Source organism: Oncorhynchus nerka, linkage group LG12 (genome assembly GCF_034236695.1).
Source record: "Oncorhynchus nerka isolate Pitt River linkage group LG12, Oner_Uvic_2.0, whole genome shotgun sequence".
Lineage (NCBI taxonomy): Eukaryota > Metazoa > Chordata > Actinopteri > Salmoniformes > Salmonidae > Oncorhynchus > Oncorhynchus nerka.
The window spans coordinates 61,369,061-61,383,555 of record NC_088407.1 but is presented as its reverse complement, the minus strand read 5'-3'; the positions used below and the strand labels follow the sequence as shown (position 1 = coordinate 61,383,555).

Below are 14,495 nucleotides of genomic sequence, written 5' to 3'. Positions count from 1 at the left end.
TGACTCACTCACTGCACACCAGGGGCATGGAGGAAGAGAGGGGGCCCTGATAGGGCAAACAGTTACTGGTGCATTTCATCTCTCCAGTCTTCAGGCAAATTCTCAGACACGCATCTTTCTTTCTCTCTCTTTCTCTCTTGCTCTTTTAGCGATAGGCCTGGTGTGTTTCCTTGGCTGCGTTGTACTGAACTAGCTGGATGTAACTTTGGCCCCTCCTGTCCTATAGTCCCCCAAAGCTATGTGACTGCCCTAACTCCTACTGAGCTCAGGTGTCTGTGTTGATTGATAGAAGCACAGATGGAGGGATGTTAGAAGTCATGGGATGGCCATTGGCCTTTCACTAATTTGTTGCTATCACCAGCTTATTTGAGTGACTGCTGCTAGTTTTTCTTGGGAGGAGAAACGAGGGGGAGGATTGGCTTGTGGTTGGATCCAATTTTAACATGGTCTTTTAAAGGGCTCTGACAGATGTGCAACTTCAGAATCTACATCCAACCCTTTTCTAATATATTTTGGGTGCGTCTAGATAATGTATGTTGAGAACACACATTTAGGTGTGTCTATGATTGGTGTTTGTCAAATATCTGTATAGGAATGAATGGTCCAGTGTTACGGGAATTGCATACAAACTTCTACTCTACAGTATATCAGCATTATGACTTATTACCGGTTCTGTTTCTGTGTTCAACAGTGTTCCAAGAGAAGCCGGAAATCCCTCCCACCCTGGCTCAGGTCCAGGCCAGGAGCATCCCTCCAGAAGAGTACTCCTACGTGGCCTCTATCCTGAGACTGCTGCGTAACCTACCCTTCATGCTCCTCGTCATCAGCTATGGTGGGTCGTATTCACCCTCAATCACTCTCAAACCACACCCATGTCTACCAGCATGTTTGTACTCCTATTATTTGAGAAAACAGAAGTTACATACGGCTGGCCAGATCAAAGCTTGTTGTATTGGTGATGCCCCAGACCTCATCTCATAAACACACACACATGGCCTCACAGCAGAATCGCCCCTATTCGAAGTACACTGTGCATTATCCTGCAGTCTCTACTGTGTGTCCCCTGAATGAGTTCAAGTAAGGTGAACTCACAAACGTAAATATGAACAACGTGGATGCTGTTGCATCATCACAGTGACAGGTGATTGAAAACATGTACACAACATCAGAGTATAACCATCTGAAGAAAACATCTGTTAGGGTCTTAAAGCCAGATCAATAGGTCACTATCAGTTTGTGCTTAGAGATGTGAATATATCTCTCATTATGTTTTTGTATCCAGCACACTGTACATATTTGTACATCAAACGGTATTTTTGAGGATTTTAGGTTGATTGTCAGATTCTTAGGGTTGAAAGCTCACAGCCCTTGTAGTTAATTGTTAACTTATTGAATATTTGCAATGGTAGGGTTACTAGTCCATAAAAGTATTGCCTCGGGTCAGCTTAGCCTGATTAAATTTTCACTGAATTATTGTCTGCCTTGGCTGTGCCATCTCAAGAAAACAATTAAATAAATGCTAGAGTTGAACTAGTACATATGTCATGCCCTTTAGCTGTTTGGAAATATGACGTTTTACTTTTTTAAAATGTTATTTGATGTTAACATTGTTTACCCTTTGATGTGGCAAATACGGATTTTCAGGAACAAGACAACAAACCTTAAGGGCAAAGCTGTCCAAACCAATTAAATATTGAGTGACACACCACCATTTATGTCAAAGTCAAATATTCTCTCCTTTGTAGTAGTAGACTGGCTAAGGGCCAGGTATGGGTTCCATTAGGACAGGGCCAGTGAAACCCAAATACAGTGTCCCATCTGGATCCCCCTGCTTTCCCTGCAGGCCTCAGACTAAATAAAGACCTGCTTCTCTGCAGACTAGAGCTCCTTTAAAATACAGCTCTGTCTCAGAGTGCAGAAACAAAACTAACATGTTTCCTTATGTTTTCTGCAGGGCTGAATGTCGGTTGTTTCTATGCTGTTTCCACACTGCTGAACCGGATGATTATTGAGCATTATCCAGTAAGTCTCACCTGAATCTTATCACAACAAAACCAACCTACTGTAGTCTGCATAAGTCCCTCTGTGGTCATGCCCTTCAGTTATATCCTCACTTACTGTATTCAAAGAAGATCTTGAGATGTTACCTCCCCAATAAGTAAAACATTTAACTGTGTAGTCTATAATTAAGGGTATTTTCTAGACTAAAGACACAATTCTATAGCCCCGAAAAAGATGACTGAGGTATAAGAGAACTAGTATCAAGTTCTAGTAGCAAGTAGGCTCACCCCAGGTAAGATAACTGAAAAGCGTGAGAGGGTCAGGATGTCCAATTTGACTGCAGAAAGACCAATTCAGTCATTTTAACCTCCACAGGGTGAAGAGGTGAATGCTGGAAGAATTGGCCTCACCATTGTCATTGCAGGGATGGTGGGGTCCCTCATATGTGGGATCTGGTTGGACAAGACCAAAACCTACAAGTAAGATACTCTTAGGAACACTTAGGAACACTTGAGAGTACACAATACTTTACTAAAAATACACGTTATTGCATGTAGCATTATACATGCTAATTCCTGCAGTTATACCCATTTTGCCATGACTTATGCCATGATACAATTATATCTTGAGTGAGAGTGACGAACAAAATCAATGTGGGCCCCCTGGAGGACAGGGCTCCTGGGCATGTGCCCTGGTATAAGGCCATGATTATTAGATAGCTGGCAAGACAAACGTGCCAATCAAATGATTTTCTCTGCAATGGCTATTGAGTGACTGAAATAACAAGATAAAAACTGCTGATGCACAACCACATTTCGAAATTGCACTTTGTGTATTCTAGTAACAGTAAGTAGAGACCCTGACTGAGTCCCTAAAAAAACTAAAACGATTTGGTTAGGGACCCTCTAGTGGCCACGTGGCCCTAAGCGACCACTTATGCCCAGGGCTCAGTGGCCCTTCCTTAGTACTAATGAACTAAATAAGGTTACATACACATTCCCCAACTTAGACACATACGCATTGTAATAGTGTGGCTGTAACTGGCTGCTGACAAGGCTACTGGCTAATCTTTTGTCTGATGACACCAGAAAATTCCCAGTAATTGGCTTTATAATCCTCTCAAGCTTTTTCGTCACGCTCTCTGATCAAGTCAGTCAAGCTCCGTGTTGGAAGAGGTCCAGTAACTGCTGATGAGTCAGTTAATAAGATAAGAGCTGTTAAGGTCCCACTTCTCATCTCTTTGAGAACCTTTGCCCTTTTTAATTAATGATTAAAATGTGATTTGCCTTGCGTACAGATAACTATTGTGTACAGATAAAGACTAGTGCATACAGTAGCCAGATTCACTGTATCTACTTAATCTTACTCTACATCTAACATCTCAATCATATCCTTCATTAAAGAAACGATCCATAGCATAGGTTGACAAGGTAACAATCAGTAATGTTGTGTTACACTCTTGAACTCCGGGCTATGAAAACAGTAAACCAAATATGACCTTGGATGGGCTGGGCTCTTGCTTCTCTCATTAGCCACTCTAGTGGAGTCACTTTCTACATGAATGTCTTTTAAAGCTCTCATTCAAAGGCAGGCGTCTAGGCAGATTAGTTATTTTTGTTGGAAGTGGAAACCATTGAGGTTCTGGAGGAACTAAGCGTTGTATCTGATGCCTCTCCCTGCATATCCAAGCTGACAAGTTTTATCTATGAATCCTCTCAGCTGAAGTACTGGCCTGTTGGAATTGAGGCTCCATAGTTAATGGTGCCAGAGAGGAAGTCTCTATCCTTTTAAATACATCTATATACAGATGTAGATCTTAAGGGAAAGGGGGATACCTAGTCAGTTGTACAACTGAATGCATTCAACTGAAATGTGTCTTCCGCATTTAACCCCATTTGACTGAATCAGAAAGGTGCCGGGGGCTGTCTTAATCGACATCCACGTCATCGGATTCCGGGGAACAGTGGCTGACATTTTAAAGTGGAAATTACAATCTTTAGAAGCCTTTTTAAACCTTGAATACACTACAAGTTCACAATTCCTGCTGTGTAGGAAAATTCTCAGTAACAAAATAGTGATCAAATTAAGATACTACATCTGTAGAGGTTATTAATGTAGTCATTCAGACATCTGCGCAGACAATGTCCAATTCCGTTTAAATCTCCTTTCTATTTGTTTTGGTCAAATAACACAGGTTGTTGTTTCTCACCACAGAGCAGCCATTCATCAAACACCTGACCTGATCATGAACTACCTTGGTTGGTGGAAATAAAAGTACAGGCTTTGTTACCTCAATACCTTTCAAATATAAAGAAAATGTGATAGAAGTTGACGGTAAAGTTGGCAACTTTTCATCTTAGTATGAAAGGGATATATAACACATGTTATGAGGGTGAAAATTGTTTCCCCAAATTCTTCACATGACATCTGAATAAATCGAGCCAAAGCAGTCAACCCAGATTTCTGTTATTGATGCTCCCTTCCTCATACCTCCATGTGTGTGAGAGACAAAGGACGAAGTTGTATTAACAACAATAGCTGAGTGGAGCAATGTTTCATGCGTGGTTGTACAGGAAGAGCTTCACCATAGTAAGCCTGTTGGTGTAGGCCAGAATGTGCCAGTTTTAATAAGGGGGTCTTAGATGGTCAGGAATCTTGTTTTTCCTCTCATAGAGGATGGGATTGGAGGGGTTGACAGTGGAGCCACAGCCAGCCTTACTGAACAGTTATGCATGCTAGTTCAGAACCTGGACAGGTTACTGGTGCTGTATGTAGGCCTACCACAGAGGAGGAGGACTGGGACTTTTCTGAAGTGCGTTGTGAAGCTTATGTAAAAGCAATATCCAGATAAGATGAATACATTGCAGACTCATTCAAATCCCATGTGGGATATGCAGCAATGTTGACGTGTCCGTGAGCAATGCAGCAAATCAAACTGCTTATTAAAATATAGTTAGTACATTTGTATTTACACAAGCATACAGTACATTTCATACAGGCAAAATCCAGGAAAAACAAACATATATGATTATTTTCCTCTCTCCCCAGACAGACTACCCTGGCTGTATATCTTCTGTCCTTCGTGGGAATGGTGGTCTATGCCTTCACCCTCAACTTAGGCCACCTATGGGTGGTGTTTGTAACATCGGGGGCTCTTGGGTAAGAGTGAACAAACACTGTGACCATACACAATGATGTTTGTGAATGATTTGCATTTGCTAGCTATTCCACCTTTAGCATGTCAGTTGTAATGTGGGGTGGACTAGGTTTCCTGCCCTGGTCACACCGCAGGAGCACTGCATGCTATTTACATTGCAAACTGCCTCCTTGCTCTTTAAACAGCCACTCTGTGGGAAAAGGCAGACAATATCTTAAAATGCTCAGTAGTTAAGACTGTTTAAGGTCAAGTGTAGTGGGAGACAAGCCCATGATTATGTGCAACATTAATTATTTTCCTCTGGAGTTGAATAAGTATTTTATTATTTGTTAACTGATGTATAAAGGAGATGAACAAGAGCTGAAGGTTTTAAAGGGTCTGCTAGAGAAATGCCCTCAGAGGAGATTTGGCTGTGGAGTAGATTTTTTTATTTCTCTCAGAAGGCATGAAATGTTAAGTGCTGCTCTTTAGTTTGACTAAAAACAACACTGGAAAACCTCATGTCTTCAGGTTCTTCATGACCGGGTACCTGCCGCTTGGCTTTGAGTTTGCTGTGGAGCTGACCTTCCCAGAGTGTGAGGGCACCTCCTCAGGCCTGCTCAACTGTTCAGCTCAGGTAACAGGGATCATACTTTGGGATAATATTCACCATTGAAATAGTACATCTATGTTTGTTGTATGCATGAAGTCTATGTATGAACTTAATGCATTTTATGCACGCGTTGACAATAACAACATAGTCCCGGGTGTGAGGGCTGCCCCCGACCCAGAAGATTAGGTGGTCTCGCTCTCCAAGGCCGACGTGAGTCCAGTCTGTAACCCACCTCAATGGGGCTGCAGTGGAGCAGATCGAGAGCTTAAAGTGTCCAAATCACTAAACTTAAAATGGTCCACACACAGTTGTGAAGAATGCGCGGCATGGACCCTCAAATCTTCAAAGTTCTACAGCTGTACCATTGAGAGCATCTTGACTGGCTGTATCACAGCTTGGTATGGCAATAGCACCGCCCTCGACCGCATGGACAACCCAGTACATTACTGGGGCCGAACTCCCTGCCATCCAGGACCTCTATATCAGGCTGTGTGAAAGGAAGGCCCGGAAAAAAGTTAGACTCCAACCACCCAAGCCATAGAAGGTTCTCTCTGCTTCCGCACAGCAAGCTGTACCGGTGCATTAAGTCTGACACCAACAGGCTCCTGAACAGCTTCTATCCCCAAGCTATAAGGCTAAATAGCTAACTAAATAGCTAACTAAATAGCTAACAAAATGGTTACACATAACATCTGAGTTGACCTTCGTATTTTATTCTTATTTTTGCACTCTCTATGCACGTTCACAGGGTCCTACACACTATGCACACTGATACTTCAACACACATACGCTCTCTCCATAATATGCACATACCTTTACATTTCATACCAACTCTACACACCCACTCACATACACTCATCAGATATGCTGCTGTTACTCTGTTTATCATATATCCTGATGCCTAGTCACCTCACCTTACCCCTATACATATCTACCTCTATCCATCCAGTATCCCTGCACATTGTAAATATGGTACTGGAACTGACTCGTGTTATTTTTTTTGTTCAACCTTGTTATTTTTAGTATTACATTGTTGGGCTTGAGTTTGCAAGAAAGGCATTTCACTGTACTTGTGCATGTGACATTAAAACTTGAAACTTGATTGTGTTTAGAGATGATCAACTCTCATGTTCACTCCCCTTATTCTTCCAGATATTTGGGATCATATTTACCATCGGTCAAGGGAAGATCATAGAGCACTTTGGAACGTTCGCTGGGAACATCTTTCTCTGTGCCTTCCTCCTCATAGGCACTATTATGACAGGTAGTTTGCTTAACCCCTACACACATTATAGCCCTATTTTGCAATAACAGAACAGCTTTACGGTAGATTGAACTTTGGACTCATTGTTATAGTGAAGCACAGTGTCCTGTTATGTGATCCACATTATATGGGGCTGTAGGAACGCATGACTCCTCAGATAATCGCAGTCAGTTGCACAGATTTTGTGTAATAGCCCTATCTAGGATTCATCCTGGAGTAATGATGCCCTCTAGTGGGTCATAGTGACCATGATTTCTCTTCACAGGAAAACGTTAACACATTTTCTACATACAGTAGTACATTTCCCACATAGTTTCCGAGGCTATACATTCCTGAACATCAATACTATATATGACCCATGCATTTCTGAATATGTTTCTGAGTAGTGCCTTACCGCTCTCATCTATATGTCACAGCATTCATCAAGTCTGACCTCCGACGGCAAAAGGCCAACCATCTGGCTGAGACACAGGCGGCAAGTGTAAGTATATCTGTTTCTGCTATTTGGTGTCAGCGGTAGGATCTCTGCCTTCCAGTTAAAAGGGATGTGATTGGTTGGATACTGCCCCTGGCTGATGCTCCATTCAATGGACTATGCTGGCTGTCTGGCTGCTTCTCTGGTGTGGGTTCCTCTTGTTTGCTGTGGAGTGGACACAGGGGTCACAAGCGTCAGACACCACCGTGCTTTTCCTCAGCTCTCTGAAAACAACCCAGCTGTTTCTGAAAACATGACTTTGCACCCGCTGTCAGCTCTCTGAAAACATGACTCTGCACCCGCTGTCAGCTCTCTGAAAACATGACTCTGCACCCGCTGTCAGCTCTCTGAAAACATGACTCTGCACCCGCTGTCAGCTCTCTGAAAACATGACTCTGCACCCGCTGTCAGCTCTCTGAAAACATGACTCTGCACCCGCTGTCAGCTCTCTGAAAACATGACTCTGCACCCGCTGTCAGCTCTCTGAAAACATGACTCTGCACCCGCTGTCAGCTCTGAAAACATGAAAACATGAAACATGCACCCGCTGTCAGCTCTCTGAAAACATGACTCTGCACCCGCTGTCAGCTCTCTGAAACATGACTTTGCACCCGCTGTCAGCTCTCTGAAAACATGACTTTGCACCCGCTGTCAGCTCTCTGAAAACATGACTCTGCACCCGCTGTCAGCTCTCTGAAACATGACTTTGCACCCGCTGTCAGCTCTCTGAAAACATGACTTTGCACCCGCTGTCAGCTCTCTGAAACATGACTCTGCACCCGCTGTCAGCTCTCTGAAAACATGACTTTGCACCCGCCTCAGCTCTCTGAAACATGACTTTGCACCCGCCGTCAGCTCTCTGAAAACATGACTTTGCACCCGCTGTCAGCTCTCTGAAACATGACTCTGCACCCGCTGTCAGCTCTCTGAAAACATGACTTTGCACCTGCCGTCAGCTCTCTGAAACATGACTTTGCACCCGCCGTCAGCTCTCTGAAACATGACTTTGCACCCGCTGTCAGCTCTCCGATTAGCTGTATTTGATTACATGCCTTGCTGGTGTTTGATACAAAAACATGCTTGAGAAGTTTCTGTTTCGTTCGACATGCAACATGCATGACAAAGATACTGTACCTTTTGTCACAGATTATTATGGCTGCAGAGTTGTAGGAATCTACAGGTATCACACAATATCAGGGTGAAATATCATTGTGGTTTATCTGGAGTATAGAACTACAATGATCCAGCCACCTTTTATTTAACTAGGCAAGTCAGTTAAGAACAAATTCGTATTTTACCATGACTGCCTACCCCGGCCAAACCCTCCCCTAACCTGGACGACGCTGGGCCAATTGTGCATCGCCCTATGGGACTGCCGATCACGGCCGGTTGTGATACATCCCGGGATCAAACCAGGGTCTATAGTGACACCTCTAGCACTGAGATGCAGTGCCTTAGACCGCTGCGCCACTCAGGAGTATATTCATCATAAGAGTGTACAATAGGCTATAGTAAAAAATACATCACATTTACTTTTTCAATTACTCTCACTTGGCAGCAAAAATAAATCATATACCAATGGCTTGCTCATGCAAGATAATGTAATTCTGTTTTTTTTTTGCTTTAATCATATAATAGATTCATAATTAACTTCAGGTTCAACTCACCATTGGCCAGTGATGTTCAGCTGTTGAAGGTCAACTTTAAATCATTAACAAGACTATCATGCCTAACAAATCCCCTCTGCTCAGCGACTATTCTTTCTATTATTATTACTTATTTTATCTCAATGCAGGTTGGGAGCTTTACTCACTTCATTTATGGAATACTACAATAATCCCATCAATACTTCTCTTAATATTTAAAACCAGTGCAATGTCCCTTGTCTCCAGTAACAGTGCCAAGAGAATTCAAGAATTCCATACTCTCCATTTTTTTAAATTCAATGTTGAAAATGGAATGCTTGTTAGTCACAGTAGGTAGCATTGTATTAGTTGAAAATATATCTTAGAACATTTTTTATAGCGTCTGAAGAGTCAAAAGACCATATTGCACAATTTGACTGTTTAATCCATAATCCTTTACAATTCCAGTCCAGCTTTATGTCATATCCTTTCCATCCTCAGAAGAGTCCTCATTAAGAGAAGGCTCTCTCTAGAGGCAGGTGGACTGCTGGAGTTAAAAGAAGGTGTTATGGGAGGGTCTGGAAAGGGCAGAGGGATTATGGTGATAGGGATGGTGGAGGAGCCCTCTTGCCCCTCTTGTGCGTGATTCCCTAGTCGTTGTTCCAGGCTGCAGACTCCCCGTCTCGGATACAGGACTACGGGGCCACAACACCCAGCAGATCACAGGAGCAGCAATCCTGACATTAACTTCACTAAAACCCAAACACACACCTGCCAAGGTACAGGTATCAAGTCTTTGAATCTTATTTCACACATGCAAAGTGCTGTACAGTACAAAATGCAATCATAAAGAGCACTCCTATTGGGGATGTGTTGAGAATTCCAATAGAAATATAAAGACATAAAACACTAAATTCACTCAATCTTTACACATTAAACATTTTCTAAATGCTGTAGCCTGTAACCCGCTTCAGCAGGGTGAAAGGTCGTAAAGAAAGACATGGCACCTGCTCTTTCTGTGAAAAGAGCAGTAACTTGGATTGAGAATGCCATGTGGGACTTGCCAAAGCAGATGACAGGGATTGGTCAAGCATAAGGAGTCTCCAAGCAGGGTTAGGAGTTAATATCTGGATAGGGTACTGTGCTTCAATTCCAATAATCAGTAAGACACATTTTCTGTCAGCTAAGCAGTGACTGAGGAACTGAAGTTCTGTAAAATATTGTTGGAAATGAAGTGATCATGCCGAAGCTTTGTTGAAGTATGCTACTTTCAGCTTGAGTGTAATATTAGTGCTTTGAACTATTTGTCCTTCGGTTGATCATCCTTCTCAAAGCAAAGCCCTACTATATGAGTTGGTTGGAAAACAAAATGGTGATGATTTTATGTGTGGCAGAGAGCTTTTAACTTCCTGTTTAAGTGTTAGCTAATAAACCCCTGAGAAAATGTTTTGGTACCTTACAACAAGAATCAATCAGCTTTTTCTGTTTTCCAGAGAAAGATAATCATAAGTGTATACATTACCTGTAAAACACATATTGTTTTGATAACCTAAATACATTCTAGTGAAACCAAGTTACTTAAGTGCCTGTTTGTCTAATTTACACCATCAGCATACCACCCTGCATCCCACTGCTGGCTTGTCTATGAAGCTAAGCAGGGTTGGTCCTGGTTGGTCTCTGGATGGTAGGCCAGATGCTACTGGAAGTGGTGTTGGAAGGCCAGTAGGAGACACTTTTTCCTGGTCTAAAACAAATATATCCCAATCCCCCAGTGCAGTGATTGGGGACATTGCCCTGTGTACGGTGACGCTTTTGGATGGGACGTTAAACATGTGTTCCGACTCTGTGGTCACTGTGGCACTTATCGTAATAGTAGGGGTGTTAATCCCGGTGTCCTGGATAAATTCCCAATCTGGCCCTCATACCATCCCCAGCTTCCAATTGGCTGTAACTGTTCCCCTGGTCGTTGCTGTAAATGAGAATGTGTTCTCAGTCAACTTACCTGGTAAAATAAGGGTAAAATAAGGGTTAAATAAAATGTGCTTAGTTTATAAATATTGAGACCCAATAAGATGTTCCATTGTTAGTAAGCTCCACCTCAATAGAAATAACACAATTTAAAGTTTTAACATAGTACATGTAGTAATATATAATATTGGAACATCATGAGGAAAATCTGATTTCTAATAGTAATGTTTTGATTTGACAGAAACAGGAAGGCATCTCACCGCCAGCTACACTGGAGGTCAAGTTATAAGGAAGAATTCCAGTTGGACAGGTGTGAGAAGACAGCCCAGCACACACTGACATGTTTGAAAATGACCAAAGGATGTACACACAAACAGATACAGTACGTAACAGTAAAAAGCATGCTGCTTTCCCTCTACAAATGTGAAGGTGAGCACATGCACAAGTGATGAATTTGGATGAACATGTAATTACTACTTAATTGAAACTATGCCATGGAGGACGCCTCTGAGGAAGTCAGAGCCCAGGAATGTACTGTAGGCTGGGGCATAGACACCCTGCTCTGGCTTTAGTTCCAGTGACTGCTATTTCTACTGCCTAGCACAACTGGCTCCCCAGATCTACTCAAGCCATGCAGAGGAACTCACGTGGAACCTCACATGTTCTCCCTCGACAGATAACGAGTTTGATTGTCAAGCACAACCGGAAGTATTTCAAGTTTAATGACCTGTTAATTCATATTTAAGTGTCACTTTTTGAGAGTACGCTACGAATGGTTCATCTTTTCATTTTGTTTACCTTTGTCTCCAATCTAAATCATGTAAATGTTGATGTCTGTGCATCCTGATATGAGCAGTATTGTGCTTTTTGTTTCCTGACATTTGACCAATACTATACCGTAACCAAACTTAACATTGCTAAATGTATTAATGTAACTGTTGTATTTTTGGAATGCTAGTTAAAGGTAGACTACAGACTCAGTGGTTTCAGTTGAATGGCAGTCTGTTCAGAGGTTCAGTCAAGCCAACTCACCTAGTGGTTTAACATGATTTTGAGATTGCTATCTGCCAAATAGGATTACAGAGATACTTGTGGGTACTACTGATAATGGTGAATAGGGCTGATACTGTGCCTGAGTATGTCTCAGAAGGAATCAACCTGCTTTAACCACATTCTTAGAATAACTATTGTATTTAATGCTCTGCATTGACTTGTTTTAGAGCCTAAAACGCAATGATAACAATGTGAGCACAAAATCATTAGCGTGACGAGACAGACGATCCAATGGATTTGTCATTTTGCACAAGGTAGGCTAGTGTTGTATTTTGTATGTATGATTCTTTTGGCCTGTACATTTGTTACTGAGAACTCTTTCATGCCATACTTAATGATAATAGTGAGATTTAAGATGAAATTCCATAGTGCAGTGTTTCATCAGCTTTCTTTTTTTTTTGAAGGATCATTTTATATACATCAAATGGTGATGTAATTTTTTACTATTTCTCATACTCAGTAATGAACAACGTAATTATAGTTTTGTAAAAATGTTTGTAGACGTTGTTTGGACAAATTGTCAGTGTGAACAATTGTACATGGTAATCTGGTGAACTAAATGTAAAAAACATTTTAAAATGCTCTGTTATTTTATCAATGGATGTGTTATACCACACACAAAATCCAGTAACATACAGAAACCATCACTGAGCAGTTTAGAAATCAAGACAAAGGCCCAATGTTGAGAGAATCCATTCAAGTACTGTACATGGCACTCACACCAAATTGTTAATTTACATAAAACAATTCCAAATCCAGTCAACCCTACCACACATTAATCAAACCATTGTTAATATACATAAAATCATCACTGTACATTTATCTACCATTACTGTACATGCTGAAACATTGATCGACAATCCCTGTTCAATTGTCCATGCAAGAGTGAAACAGCTGTAGCCAAACTCTAGTATATCCTAGCACAGGTACAAATCACGTAGGACAGGTACAAATGACCTGCAAAATAAATTCCAGTTATTGTATACCCCCTCTTAAAAGCTTAAAGCTATTGGACTTGTCTTTGTGTACATACAGTATAGTAAATAGGCCACTCATTATTCAAGAGAAGAAGCATACTATCCCACAGCTCTCTCTATTGCTGGGCTAAATGGCACAATGTATAACAAAAGTTTTCTGTAGCTTGGAATCAGTTCTGCTTCTTATGCCATGCAGCCACCTCCTCCTGAGGCTCTGGAACACACTGGAACCCAATCAGCATTCCCATGATAGAGAAACCTGGAGAGGTGAGAGGATGGAATGGGGTTTCCTCTGCATAACAGACACCAGCAGCACAAGCTCTGAGCAAATTATATCAGATGAAAAATGTTGTTGAGCGATGCACATTCTGTACCTGGTAGTTTGATGATTTACTAACACTGTGTTGTTACTGGTTATAACAAAACAAGCTCACTATTTGATCAGATGGGATTATAGAGCTGCAGTACTTTCTCGCCACAATGAGAGGTGCCATAATGCCAATGGTCAGAGGTGCCGTTTTGTGGATGAAGGATGGATAGACTCTACAGTACCCCATTCATAGACACTAACTGCTTTTGCGCCTATTGATGATAGCATCTTCGGGTCGGGGGAGTTGTGTGTGTTATGGGAGGGTCTGACTCTCTGAACGTTGAAAATGCATCGGTTTTGGAAACATAAGGAACCTATCTTTCACATCCGCTAGAAATAATTTTCAAAACAAACACACATTAATAGAGTTAGTGTTCCCACACAAAACGGCACCTTCTAGATGTCACTGAACTGGATTCATTACCACCAACCCCGGACTGTCTTGTCTCATTATGCGCACCTGGTTCCATTCCCCCTGATTTGGATATATATATATCTATTCCAATCTATACTGTATATCTCTCACTCACACACTCACTCACTCACTCACTCACTCACTCACTCACTCACTCACTCACTCACTCACTCACTCACTCACACACACACACACACCAAGAACCCACACACACTGTTCCCTGTTGTCCTTGTCGGTTGTTGTTACCATGTCCGTTGGTCTTGTGAGTACCTGTGCTGTTGTATCGGCTTCCATGCTACGTGTTATTATGCACATGTTTTATGGGTCTCGTCCCATGTATTGTTTAGGGGTTTACACCTCACTCTTTTGTTTGGGTGGAGAAATAAAAAAAACTATTACGTATGCGCTTGTCTCCTATTATTATCCAGCGTGACACAGTGATGACCCCCCCAACCTAGCAAAAACACCAGGTGCATGCCTTAATCTTCTTCACATTACGCTTTTCCATTTCCAGAATCTTCCCTTGCTGAGCCTGGCTACCACAAAATATTAGAAATCTACCATTTCCAATTAACCGGGCTAGTTTAACTTCACCCAT

The 14,495-nt window shown here is 41.9% G+C and overlaps 1 protein-coding gene across 2 annotated transcripts in view; it reads left to right on the top strand.

Moving 5' to 3' along the window:
• The window catches only part of LOC115138509 (heme transporter FLVCR2-like), a 36,619-nt gene extending 22,326 nt beyond the window's left edge, over positions 1-14,293 (top strand). The window contains exons 3-11 of one of the 2 annotated variants that reach the window (XM_029675410.2): positions 692-832; positions 1,955-2,022; positions 2,377-2,480; positions 5,050-5,160; positions 5,669-5,774; positions 6,903-7,014; positions 7,431-7,495; positions 9,781-9,893; positions 11,324-14,293. In XM_029675410.2, the coding sequence (XP_029531270.1) occupies positions 692-832; positions 1,955-2,022; positions 2,377-2,480; positions 5,050-5,160; positions 5,669-5,774; positions 6,903-7,014; positions 7,431-7,495; positions 9,781-9,855 (782 nt within the window). In that variant the 3' untranslated portion in view covers positions 9,856-9,893; positions 11,324-14,293. The remainder of the gene's footprint in view (positions 1-691; positions 833-1,954; positions 2,023-2,376; positions 2,481-5,049; positions 5,161-5,668; positions 5,775-6,902; positions 7,015-7,430; positions 7,496-9,780; positions 9,894-11,323) is intronic. The other variant, XM_029675411.2, reaches the window with a different exon arrangement.
• The last annotated feature ends 202 nt before the right edge of the window (positions 14,294-14,495 follow it).